This window comes from Gallus gallus, chromosome 28, assembly GCF_016699485.2.
Source record: "Gallus gallus isolate bGalGal1 chromosome 28, bGalGal1.mat.broiler.GRCg7b, whole genome shotgun sequence".
Classification (NCBI taxonomy): domain Eukaryota; kingdom Metazoa; phylum Chordata; class Aves; order Galliformes; family Phasianidae; genus Gallus; species Gallus gallus.
The window spans coordinates 4,164,396-4,176,850 of NC_052559.1; the positions used below are offsets into that span (position 1 = coordinate 4,164,396).

The window sequence follows — 12,455 nt, forward strand, 5'->3', positions numbered from 1 at the left end:
TTGTTGCAGAACTATTTATTTGGATGCTGACCAGATAAATTACTTTTTTAAGCCAGAGGACAGAAATAACAGTTCTTCAGTCTCAGATTAGAGGAAGTTCTGAACATTAAAGAAGGCACTAAGGGTGAAACCTGAACAGAGCTTTGAACTGATCATCTGTAGAAACAGGAGTCCCCAGCAGCCCGGGTCACTGAGCAAACTGCGACTCTGCTGTCCCCATGGATAAGCTGGGCTTGAGCTGAGGCAAACAATCAGAGGCAAGAGTGCCACTTAAACATATAAAGCAGAATTATTACAAGGTTGCCCCAGGACCAGCCACACAACACAACCTCTCCATGTGCTCTAGGAATTTTCCTCTCAGAAAAACCTGGACTATGATACACACACAGGCTGAGCTCATCCTGTCACATTATTTTTAGACTCTGGCTCAGGGGAGAATCTGTTGATATAAACAACTGTGAGTGGCAAGTACCAGCCCTTGAAAGGGAAATTAAAATGACTGAATGAAGGGGAAGAGAGAGGGAGAGGATCTTTATTTCCCTTTGCATCACCAAGACTTCTGGTCTGGCCTCTCCTTAACTAGAGGAAGGAAACATACTCTTGAAAAAGACATTCTTTTAGGAGATTGGCTGAGCCTGTCAGGAAAGGCCCAAGCCAGCAGCACTGCACAGAAAGGAAAAGTAATGGGGACAGTTTATCAAAGCGTCCCTTCTCTCCTCGTCCACGTTCCCCATACTCTCCAACACTGGTTTCAGGTCAGAGTGTCCACATAAAAACTCATGGATCCCAGTATTCCCAAAGGAGCAGGAACATCAGGGCAGTCCAAGCCAACCAGCAGAGCTCCCACACTCCCTCCATCAATGGGAGGCCAAGGATGTTATTTCTCTTCCTTAGCATGCAGTTTGTTCCGCCGCTCCATTTTCTTCTGTAGTTTCCTCTTCATCTGCAGTTGCTTTTTTTCCTGCAGTGTCTGCTGGACCTTCTCACGGAATTTATTGTTTTTCTTCTTGATCTTGGCCAGCTCTGCCTTCCTTTTTTCCTCCAGATCTGGATCCTGCAATGGCAAATGGTGAGACAGTAGTGATATGCACAGGGACAGTGCCAGTTCCTCACCTTTGCTAGATGCCCACCCTGCTTTCAGGCCCATGGCTAAGGGGGCTGCTGAAGTCAGACACTACTCCAACACACTTTTCAGTATCAGTTGTCCTTTAAGATAAACTTCACCACCCCAAAGAGGAGGGGAGAGGCAGATGCAACACAGCAGTGAGGCAGGAACTGTCATTTCTTTTCCATGTCATGAGCATTATACCAGCTACTGATCAAAATTGTGTATACAGCAGCAACTCTCACCTTTCCTTCAAGGATCATTTGTTTCCGCTTATTTATTTCTTTCTTCTCATCAAAATCCATGTACTCCAGTTCCTGTCAAAGAAAAATACAGCAGAGCAATCAGTAGCCAAGCACTGAGTTGACACAGAGAAAAGCAGTCCTGCTTCAGTCAGCAGAATCCCAGCAGCATGCACACTTTTGGTAGCTTGCAGTCCTTCCCCCACCTATCAGCCTCCAGCCCCAACACTCAGCAGTACTAAATGTTCAGAAATGTGCACTTACAGAGCTAACGTAGGGAAGATAACTCAAACAAAACCCCCACGACCATGGCAAATATTTAAAAAAGGAACAAAAATTCTGAATTATGTGCTCAAAAGAAAACCTGCATATCCAGAACCTGATAATAGACAACAGCAAATCTCTTGGCTGCCTGGGATTTCCTGTCCTCTGAACAGAGGAGCTTCATGTTTGCACACTTACTATTTCACACTCCCTCCTTGTAACATTCACGTGGGTAAGGATGTCAAGCACCAATTTCTCTTCCACAGAAAACTCCTGCAGCTTCAGTTCTAAATCAAGATGAGACATTTACATACATGGTTGGTTGTGAAATCCAGAGGCAGGTTCTCAACTAGTAAATAATCTACATAGTTCCACCGACTAGGAGTAGAATTGATGTCGTAAGTTATGATTGTTGTCACTTCTGTAGGTCCACAACAAAGGATTGCATCCTCCCTTCCCTGCAATTCCCATAGTAAAAGATGTTGCATTTACTGGGTCTGTTTCCTTAAAAAAAAGGATGAAGTCTATGCTCTTTTCATTCACCTCAGCACATGCAGTAGCGAGGAAGTAAGAAAGAAGCTGTCTGCTTTAATAAAAAGGCTACAAAGTATGTTCAACAGACAGTTTCTCCTCCGCTAGAAACAGCAAGAGCAGAACTGATGGAGGTTCAAGCGCTCCTATTCCTTTCTGAGCTGTGGCTACACAGGAAAGGGAAACCATTTTTATGCTGCTGTTCTGAACCATACATCCTGGTTGATAAAATCCAGGCTGCAAGTACCACAGACACAAAAACATGTACGATTGTACACTTCAGTAGTATTAATGCTCCCCACTTACTGATCTCCTCCTCAATAGCATGTACAAGATGGATGTCATACTGGGTCACCATTGTAATAGAGATTCCGTTCCGACCTGCGTGATGAAAACACAGTGACACATGAATCCTGACAAGCAGAGGGAAAGGAAGCCTAACCCATGCCAAATTCCATCCATCTCCATGAGTCAACCTAGCACATTATGGTGACAGGATGCTCCAAAGGGTCTTTATTTGCTCTAAAAAAGCAGTTAAGTACTGGTGCAGATCAGACACAAGATAAGCTATCCTTGCAATCTTAAGGCACGATGCTGAGCCAGCAATCTGAGTAGACTTGGCATTGACTGAAAAGACTGTACCGCAGCTGCTGTGAAGGTTTCTCACACTCATCAGGGCACAGCCCCAGCACTGAGATCCCAGTTTTAGCCAGCTGCAGCACTGCTGCAAGTGGTGCAGTTTGGCCCACTCACCTGCACGGGCTGTCCGGCCAACCCGGTGAATGTAGATTTTTGGCAGGCCTGGAGTGTTGTGGTTGATGACAACTTGTACAGTAGGAATGTCCAAGCCTCTGCAATGCAGAAAGAGAGAACAGAAGCTGATAAACTTAATTTTAATACATAAAATCTAAGTTCCTGATCGTTGCTTTCTCCAAGAACTCAATATTCTCATGAACAGAGTGTTTATAAGCTTATGCTATTCTAGGACAAATTCTCATCTCGTGCAACTCTCCAACAGTCACAAAAGAGGATAACCTGCAATACATGTCACCTGATATTCTCTCCTGGACCAAGAGAACAAGCTAAGCTCTGTAGAAATCACTCTCTTGCTAGAATACACACACCTGAGGCAGTAAAACAAGACAGGATCATAACTACATTGCATACAAATGGGCTCCAAAACACAGCCTACAGATGTTTTGTAATGACAACGAACAATCCTGACCTTCCTCCATGGGCAGAGTCTAAAGCTCTCTTGTTAAACTCACCCTAATCTCTACAGTGATTCTGATGCTTTAAAAGCAGGGTCAGGGCCTTTGGCAACAGAGACTGCAGTTTTCTCTTACCTGGCAGCAACATCTGTAGCAATAAGAATCTTAAAGATGCTGGATTTGAACTTCGCTAAAGCTGCAAATCGTTGCCGCTGGAAAAGGAGAATCCTGGATTAGGGACACTGTGACCCACAGGAGCTGTTTGGCTCAGGAATCCAGCTAGAAGCACCCACCTCCCACACTTGTCCCATCACTCACCTGTTTCATCATAGAATGCAGAGCTACAGAAGGAAAACTGAACTTTCTAAGCATCATATTCAAGATTTGACATTCCCTTAAAAGGAAAAAAAATACAATTAAAAAAATCAAAATATATCAGGCAAACAAAAAGCTGACCCATCAAGACAGAGCTGGGATTCCTCTGGAAGCCCTCACAGTACAGTTACCACAACATGCTTAGTTACTGAAGCACTGTGACAGAGCAGGAAATGGGACACCCACTCCTCAGTTGCTCACCCCTGAGAGGGCGACTGGATTCCCACCTGCACCATATCTCAGTCCCCAGCAATGTGAGCTCTTCCCCACCATTTTCCAGTACCCATCAGCAGAAGGAAAGGTGGCTGCAGGGAAGTAAAAGCAGCTTGACCTTCCAGCACGCTACATCTCCGAGTGGCCCTTCAGTCCCAGGCTGCTCAAAAAAAGTGTTCTTCTACCAAACTGCAGCACAGGTTGAAAAAGCAAACACCAGCAGAGCTTAACAGCAGTACAGCAGGAATTTGGAATCTGAATTAGAATCACAAAAGCACCTCTACAGCAAAAGCCATCACTACAAAAAATTCCACTTACTTGCAGGTTTTGGTAAAGATAATAATAGACCAGTCTTCGTGCTCATCCTGGAAGGTCTGGATTAAGTGGACAAGGTATGCATCCTTGACTGCTTCAGGTACAAGCAAGTAACGCTGGTCCAGCTCATCTACTGTCCGCACCCTGTAGGGAAGGGACAGTAAAGCACTAAAATCCACAGCTGTGGCAAGAGAAGGAGGAATACAAGGGATGTAAGAGACAGTAAGGAGGTAACAGAGAAAAAGCAGGATGCCACGTGTGGCAGAGCACAGACACACGTACTCGGATGCAGCCTCCCAGAAGAAAGGTCTGTTCATGGCCAGGCTCTTCAGCTCATTCAGCGTGTCGGTCAGCGTGGCGCTGAACAGCAGCGTCTGCCTGCGTGCCGGAACAGCCTCCAGAATCACCTCCAGGTCCGCAATGAAGTCAGCACAGCCCTGCTCCAACAACCGGTCAGCTTCATCCAAGACCTAGGCACAGCCACAACTAAGTGAGATCATCTGCAAGTGTTCTTCCAAAACCAAAAGCCTTAAAAAGTGGAGGGAAATATTTAATAAGAGTGAAAACTCCGCCCTACCAAAAATTTGAGCTTTTTAAGGCTGAAAGTGTTGGAACTGCGAAGATGATCCGCCAGCCTGCCAGGCGTCGCGATGACAACGTGGGGTTTGCGGGAGAGCTCCAGGGCCTGTGCCACCATGTCTGCAGTGAGAAACGTGCCGCTGCGTTACAGGAGATTGAACCCTGCAAGCATGCAGTGTGTGTGGCTGGAAAACATCGCTCTGGCTTCCACCAGCCTCACAGAGGAAGGACACGGACACATCAGCACAAAGAACCCGCACTGGCCATTCTGCTCGTCCCCACGTTGGCGTCTCAGTGCCACTCACCCAGGCCGCCCACCACCACGCAGTCCTTCAGGCCCAGCGGCTTCCCCAGCACACGGAACTGCTCGGCGATCTGGTAGGCCAGCTCCCTGCGGGGAGGACAGGGCTAAGCGGGGGAAGTGGGGGCACCGGACGTCAGGCAGGGGACTCCCGGGGCTCCTCCATACCGGGTGGGCGTTAGCACCAGGCAGAAAATGCCATAGGGATCTTCGGAGAGCACCTGCAGCACCGGCAGCACGAAAGCCGCTGTCTTCCCACTACCCGTCTTGGCGCAGCCGAGGCAGTCACGGCCTAAGTGGGAGCGGGGGGGGAAAGAGTGGGGAACGGGAACGGGAACGTGAGCGATGGGGGACGATGGGGGACGGCGGGGAACGGATAACCAACGGATCGCACTCACCCTGCAGTATTGGCGGGATGCAGGAGGCCTGCACAGGCGTAGGCCGACTCAGCCCCATCTGCCGCGCCTGCTCCACCAGCCACGGAGCCAACCCCAGCTCCCGGAACGCTGCCATGCCGCTGCTTACTCAACCTGGTGACTTCCGGTCGCCTTCGTGCTCTCATTGGTCGCCTTCTGCTGTCCCCGCCCAGCCCGCCTGGCCCAGCAGCTGCTTCCGGCGCCGTAGTGACGTTCCATCCTCCTCGCGTGGCTATTGGCTGGGGTGGAGATCTCCATGGAGATGGCGGCTCCCGGCAGCCCTCGGGGTTCAGCTGCTTCCGGCGACGTGTCTGGAGGGGGGAAATGGCGTCTGGGGCGGGTGCCGGTCCCGCTGGGCAGGGTGGCGAGGCGGATGAGCTCTTTGACGTGAAGAACAGCTTCTACATCGGGGCCTACCAGGCCGCCATCAACGAGGCGCAGCGGATCAAGGTAAGGGGCGGCTTGGAGGGGGGCCAGGGTGTGCCTCGGCCCAGGGGTCAGTGCCTCTCCAGGGGCTGCCTCCTCTCAACCGCACCGGTTGCTGGCGGCGCGGACTCCCCGAGCGCCCTTCGGCCTTGCCCGTCATGGCTCGGGCTGTTTTTGAAAGGGGGAATGTTTCGTGTGTGGCCTGGCTGCCTCCTGTTGGGTTTTGGTGTACGGGGTGCTTAGAAGAGTTCTAAGTTTCTTGTTTCTTGTCCTCCTTTCAGCCATCTAACCCTGAGAAGGAAACAGAGAGGGACGTTTTCTTGTTCAGATCCTACATTGCCCAGGTGAGTCTGCAGATGCTGGGTTTGCAGCAGCGTAATCTGACTGCAGGGCTGGAGTTGGGCAGGTTGTGAATCTGAGCACACTGTTACACACCTGGGTAATAAATTCTAGGTTTTGTTCGTTACCTTTAATAGAGAAAATACGGTGTTGTACTGGATGAAATCAAAGCCAATGCTAGTCCTGAGCTCCAAGCAGTGCGGATGTTTGCGGAATATCTTTCAAATGAGAGTCAAAGGTAAGTCTGATAATAAGTTGGAAATCAAATTTTGTCTGACAGGGAACGTGTTTCTACATGGGAAGTTTGTAGGAGTATGGTTTTTATTGTGTCTGGCTGTGGTTTTGCCACAAAAAGGTAGATTTTTTGATGGCGAGACCTTTTAAACACTTCTGTATTCTCACTCACGCTGTTGCAGGGATGCAATTGTTGCTGATTTGGACAAAAAAATGGCAAAAAGTGTTGATGTGGCCAATACTACTTTCTTGCTGATGGCTGCTTCAATCTATTTCCATGACAAAAATCCTGATGCAGCTCTACGCACTCTACATCAAGGAGAAAGTTTGGAATGGTAAGTGTAACTTGATGTGGCATCTCTGAGATGCGTGTTAGCAAAGTCTCTCTCATCCAGGGAGAGCTGTAATAGAAATGCCCAAGGTCTGGCTTGTCTCTGGAAAGCCTTGAAACCACTGAGAAACTGTTTAGAGGTTTGCCTTTGAAGTAGTAAGTGATATGGTGCACTGTCTACGATATAAAATCTATTGCTCCCTTGTGAAACTTAAGAATCTGATTTATTGATCTGTGTGTATTTAGAATTGCTGGAGTACTATGGCTATACACTAGGAGAGCAGCTGGAAGCATGCTTCCCTACTTTGAGTCCCACTGTGAGCACTGCTGGCTTTGTTGGCTGCCTCTGTAGAGAGCTTTGGCCCTGGCATGGGTAGTGCATCTCTGCTAAGCAACAGGCTCCTGAGCAAAGCACAAGGAGTGATAAAACATGCCATCATTACAGTTGATTTGCTTTTGTTCATTGCAGCATGGCGATGATGATCCAGATTCTTCTGAAGCTTGACAGACTTGATCTGGCTCGGTGAGTAAGTTTGTCTGTGTCACTTTGTTTCTGAACAGTGAGTGTAGAGTGGTTTGAATCTCTAGGCCTGGGTTTCTGCCCTTCCTTATAGAAGTAAAACAGGGAGTCTTTCACAGCTTGTCATAGTAAAACATTAGGAGGTAACTAGTTACCAGTTTGCTATGGCTGTTTTGCTATTGAGGTGAAAGAGCTTGACAAAGGAAATTATAGCCTTCTGTTTGCATCTTAGAGAACTGTGAGACAGGCCTTGTTTTCCTTTTATGCAACTCCCACTTTTGCATCTGCAGCAAGGAACTTAAGAAGATGCAGGAGCAAGATGAAGATGCGACCCTCACTCAGCTGGCTACTGCCTGGGTGAACCTGGCTATAGTGAGTATCCCTAGCCTACAGTATCTGGAAAACAGCACTCAGACAAGACTCTGTGCCTTGTTCATGATTCCTGTTTTCACATCATGCTTTCAGAAGTGCATGCAGTTTTTGGTTTTGATTGTTGTTGTTTCAAAGCAAATTCCATGTATAAGAGGACAGTACTACCTAAACTCAGTTTCAGTGTAATAAAATGTTCTTAATCTGTCCTCTCATTCAAGGAAATCTGTCTGCAGAGATTGTAACTTGGCAAAAGGCCAATTTCTATATCTCATTAAACCTTGTGGTGCCTGCAACTGGTTGGCAAGAAATTGTATTGTAACGAAGAGTTTCAGATAATCAGCCAAAAATGTGTGTTGTCTGGTAGTCCAGATGTCAGGTGTTTGAAACCAAACAGTCTCCTAAAATTCAGTAAACTCCAAGGTATGCATGCAATAACCTGTTACAATACTATTAAGGGTTTTGTAGTGTTCACTTTGTCTTGTTATGAAATCTTTTGTACATAGTTGTGGCCCTACAAAAGCGTGTGTCTGAGTTTTCCTTAAGATCATATTTTCCTCTAGGGAAACTCTCACCTCTAATCAGTGTAAGCTGCTTCATCTAGAACCTTTCTGAAACTGGAACGTTTTGAAAAGCCAGGTGTCTGTACCTGGGTTTAATTATAAAATCTCATTTCATAATCTTTTATTACATTATTTTATTATAATGTTCTTCCAAACATTAGATCAGTGTTCTGAAGTGGTTCTTTTGAAATGGTTTTTTTCTCTTTGAATGAAAACCTTGATCTTTTGATCATTTAAGTGGTTCTTAATGTTTTTGCATTTCTTTCATCTGTAGTCTTTCAGTGATCTCTCCTGTTAGAGGAGATTATGTGAATGACGACAGCTCATTTCATTTTATAACCCTTCAAATTAACTTCATGGCCCCTTTCTTCAACCACGGAAAGAATATACAGCATTCTTAGCAATACACAGTGAAACTGCATGCTTGTGTCCTCCTTTTGCAGGGTGGTGAGAAGTTACAGGATGCCTATTACATCTTCCAAGAGATGGCAGACAAATGCTCCTCCACCCTCCTCCTGCTTAATGGGCAGGCAGCCTGCTATATGGCTCAGGGCAAGTGGGATGATGCAGAGGGAGTACTTCAGGAGGCACTGGACAAGGTACTTTCTGTTTTTGCCAGGCAGATTAGCCTGAATCTAAATACCTCTTATGCATAGCGGGTATAACAGCAAGGAATTTCACCATTATGCTTCATGAAAATGTCCCTAAGAGTGGTTGCTGTTAATATCTGCCTTTTCTTCTGCTTTACCTCTTCCAGTAAAGTGAGCTATGGGCTTGTCAGTTGTTCTTGCACAGCTATGCCTACACTTAGTCGTGGTAGGGGTAAGTCGCAAAGACAGGTGATTGTTTTTGTTTCCAGGATAGTGGCCATCCTGAGACCTTGATCAACTTCGTTGTCCTATCACAACACTTGGGCAAACCACCAGAGGTGAGGCTTATTTTATGGTACTCAAGAAGCAGATCAGCCTGCTCTGCCTGGGGACAGACTGTGTGTTCCTACTGTGCATGATAACTTTCGGGTTTTGCAATCTTGTGTTCTCATCGGGGTTGGTGTTAACAAAATAAAATAGTTCTGGAGTTCTGGGGCACGGGGAGATATTCAGTATTCAATAAAGTCTGGAAACGCAGCTGTTGTAGACAGTTGTGTGTACTTTAGAGGAGAGCCTCGGTGGAGAAAGAAACCTCCAAGTTCTGAGCTTGATTTTCTTCTTTTTGTTGAATCTGCTATTGAAGGTCTTACTGATTTTAAATGGGGCTGCTAGCATTCGGGGTGCTGAAGAAATCAGCTCTTTACTCATTGAGAACGAAGTCATAGAAGTATTGTTTTAAACTTTTTGGCTTTTCTTTGTGTTATTTCAGTATTTTAATTTTTCCTTTTTCATCCTATCAGGTTACAAATCGTTATTTGTCACAGTTGAAGGATGCGCATAAAAATCATCCATTCATAAAGGAGTATCAGGCAAAGGTACTAGTGATTTTCTAATATGAAACTGAGTTTATATGACTTATACCAGCAAGAGGGTGGGGCAGAGGGATTACTTACTAGTCTACAGTTCTAAACAGGCAGGTCCATGTTCTTTCTCCAGCGCCTCTCCATTGCCAGCAAATTTTCTAGCCCTTGTGAGATGGGTTGGGAAATAATCAACATCCAGATTGAGTGCATATACAAAGCATATAAACAAAATGTACCCCAAATTTGGTAACATCTGGAAAGAAATGCTTTGAGGCACATCTAACCCAGATTACAAACTTGTTTGTTAGTGTGGAACACTGCTTAAATAGAGGAAATCTGGGTGAGAGAGAATTGAGGGGATGGGTGGAGGAAAATAATGGGGAAGGGAGAATGAAACAAATTGAAGTAGTTGAGAACTGACCTACACAGTTGGCTGTTTAGAATTCATTTTGCCTTAGTGGATTGCTGTGAAGTTTGAAATTTGTTCATTTCTGTTTCTGATTTGAAGGAGAATGACTTTGATCGACTTGCCATGCAGTACGCCCCCAGCGCATGAGGAGAGGGGAACAGGCCAGCAGACCTGCTCTATGGTACCTGGGAAGTGGGGTTGTTATTCAGAGCCTTTCTGGTAACGTGGAAAAATGCCCTTTGCAAGTTGGTCTGACTTAACTCAGTGTGGCAGGGTCTTGCAATCCAGGAAACCATTGCTAAATCTGTATATAATGTGTAGCTACTCAAACTTGGTAGTCAAAAAGCCTGTGTTGTGGCTTCCTTGGGTTTTCAACTCTGTTTAAAATACAGTGCGAATCAAGTTTGCAACACTGTACCTTAAACATTCCTAATAAAGCCTTTTCTGGATCTGTGTGCCCCTTAATTCACATTCTGAAATTCAAGTAACTGTTCTGGCATTGAGCCCTGTCATGTATGAGGATGGTATACCTATGGGGAGAGTGGGAAGGTAAACTCCAAATATCAGACTTGGGTGCATGGGTGAATCCTGAGTTATGGCTATTCATTCGGCCTGATAATGACTCCATTTAGGTTAACATCCTCTGGAAGAAGGATGCACAGCTGTAGGGGTTACTGCTGGTGAGAGGGAAAGCTTTCCCCAGAATAGAAATAATCCAATTGTAATAGGCTCAGCCCTGATCTTAAGTTGATAAATGCAGCATCTCATGTCCTGGAGCCAGGAAGGCATTAGATCTTTCTTTAACAAAGTACATCCTGCAATACGTGTGGAAGTGTATTTGTCCCCAGCCATTCCTGAGAACGTGATGGTTGTTGCACCTGACTTGTAATGGAACATAACTAACAGAGCACCGTGTGATTATGCCTTGGACTCCTGTGCAGCATTTCACGCTGCCCTTTGTGTCGGGTGATTGTGTTGTGTCAGAGATACGAAGAGCAGATGTCCATCTGGAACCCTCAGCGGGGCCTCCTGAACTCTAATATTTGATTTATCTTTTGAATTATCTTTTGGAAAGCGTTTTGGGGAGAGGGAGAAGAGGGGGTTTATACTACACTGTAAATGTGTCTAACTGGCATTTCCTTTGTGCCCACCTCGCAGTGATTGCTCTGAAAGAGCTCATTGTCTCTTTCCTTGGCTTGTTTAGCAAGCAGCTCTTTTCAGTGAGGGGTTATTCATGGTCCAGTCTTGAATGAATGTTTCCTTTGTGGAGCTGTCTGAGGGAGATGTGAAAGGGGCTTGTGTGCTCAGGGCAGCCATTACCCACTTGATGGGCCATGATAAATTGACTTAAAAATGTAAACAATAAAAGCAAGTGGCATAGTAGGAGCCAGCACTGTCAGTGTGAGAATGGGGGAACGTGTTGTTCAGACCTCAGAGAGGAATGAGTTTGTGTTTTCTCTTTGCTGCCCCAGACCAATTAGAGCAGTTCCAAACAACCTGAAGGCAGAACGACTCTCCCAGAACGGCTGTGGGGCTTTTAGATGGCTTAAAACTCATCTCTTTTTTTCAACTTACACTTCCACAGATGGGTTTTCTATTTGTGAGCAATCATTTTTCTGTCTCTGGTAGTAGGGAATCTCACTGCTGCACTCGAGGTTGTCATTGAGGTGCATTAGGCACCAATTACTGCTCCGTGGCTGATGCAGAACGCAGCTGTGCTGCTCCAATGCATTGCTCTGAGGTTCCTGTGGTGCCTCAGCACGGAGAGGATTTGTGTCAGCATTTCAGGAGCATCTTCACCTTAAACCCGTTCTTCTTGCAAACCAAATGATTGATCTGTATGGCTACCGATTGGCTGCTTTTAATTGTGAGCTCCTTGTTGGTGAGATTTCTGTTCTGTGAGCCAGCAGTGTGCTGGAATGCAGGCTGCCCATCTCGGGGAGGAGGTGCTCAGTAACGGGTGGCCCTGCGGCAGAGTTTGCATTTCTCCAGGTGCATCTCCTTATCCCGGAGCCTTTTGTCCCGCGGTTGAACTTCTGCACCTGTTGTAACTGTAATGGGGTGGTGGAAACACCTGCTTGCTTTGCGCTGAAATGCAGTGCAAGGAGAGGATAAAACCTCCTGCTGCGTCAAAGCTTTTGTGAGACCGGCGGAACACAGAGAAGGATGGAGAATTGCTTAAATAATAATAATAGCGAGTGGCTGGTAGGGGTGTTGGACACGGGGGGCTCTGCTGGGTGGTGTGGCCAAGGTGCTGGG

The 12,455-nt window shown here is 46.3% G+C and overlaps 2 protein-coding genes across 2 annotated transcripts; one reads left to right on the forward strand and one right to left on the reverse strand.

Moving 5' to 3' along the window:
- DDX49 (DEAD-box helicase 49) lies at nucleotides 1-5,671 on the reverse strand. The gene is made up of 13 exons (NM_001389307.2): nucleotides 5,535-5,671; nucleotides 5,305-5,428; nucleotides 5,141-5,226; nucleotides 4,834-4,955; nucleotides 4,539-4,726; nucleotides 4,260-4,400; nucleotides 3,672-3,747; nucleotides 3,489-3,565; nucleotides 2,896-2,993; nucleotides 2,449-2,523; nucleotides 1,810-1,898; nucleotides 1,351-1,422; nucleotides 1-1,054 (listed from the first exon to the last, which is right to left on the reverse strand). Exons 1-13 carry the CDS (start codon nucleotides 5,647-5,649, stop codon nucleotides 878-880), a joined length of 1,440 nt encoding a protein of 479 aa, NP_001376236.2. The 5' UTR covers nucleotides 5,650-5,671; the 3' UTR covers nucleotides 1-877.
- Nucleotides 5,672-5,859: 188 nt separating this feature from the next.
- On the forward strand, nucleotides 5,860-10,645 carry COPE (coatomer protein complex subunit epsilon). The gene is made up of 10 exons (NM_001006339.2): nucleotides 5,860-6,002; nucleotides 6,260-6,322; nucleotides 6,455-6,555; nucleotides 6,734-6,886; nucleotides 7,352-7,405; nucleotides 7,693-7,774; nucleotides 8,778-8,933; nucleotides 9,194-9,262; nucleotides 9,725-9,799; nucleotides 10,296-10,645. Exons 1-10 carry the CDS (start codon nucleotides 5,877-5,879, stop codon nucleotides 10,341-10,343), a joined length of 927 nt encoding a protein of 308 aa, NP_001006339.1. The 5' UTR covers nucleotides 5,860-5,876; the 3' UTR covers nucleotides 10,344-10,645.
- The last annotated feature ends 1,810 nt before the right edge of the window (nucleotides 10,646-12,455 follow it).

Coding starts and splice junctions, on each gene's coding strand:
- DDX49 (NM_001389307.2), bottom strand. CDS start 5,649: ATGGCAGCGTTCCGGGAGCTGGGGTTGGCTCCGTGGCTGGTGGAGCAG. Junction 4,727..4,833: donor TTAAAAAGCTCAAATTTTTG/GTAGGGCGGAGT, acceptor GGCTGTGCCTAG/GTCTTGGATGAAGCTGACCG. Junction 1,899..2,448: donor TGCTATTGAGGAGGAGATCA/GTAAGTGGGGAG, acceptor ATCTTGATTTAG/AACTGAAGCTGCAGGAGTTT.
- COPE (NM_001006339.2), top strand. CDS start 5,877: ATGGCGTCTGGGGCGGGTGCCGGTCCCGCTGGGCAGGGTGGCGAGGCG. Junction 6,556..6,733: donor CTTTCAAATGAGAGTCAAAG/GTAAGTCTGATA, acceptor ACGCTGTTGCAG/GGATGCAATTGTTGCTGATT. Junction 7,775..8,777: donor CCTGGGTGAACCTGGCTATA/GTGAGTATCCCT, acceptor CTCCTTTTGCAG/GGTGGTGAGAAGTTACAGGA.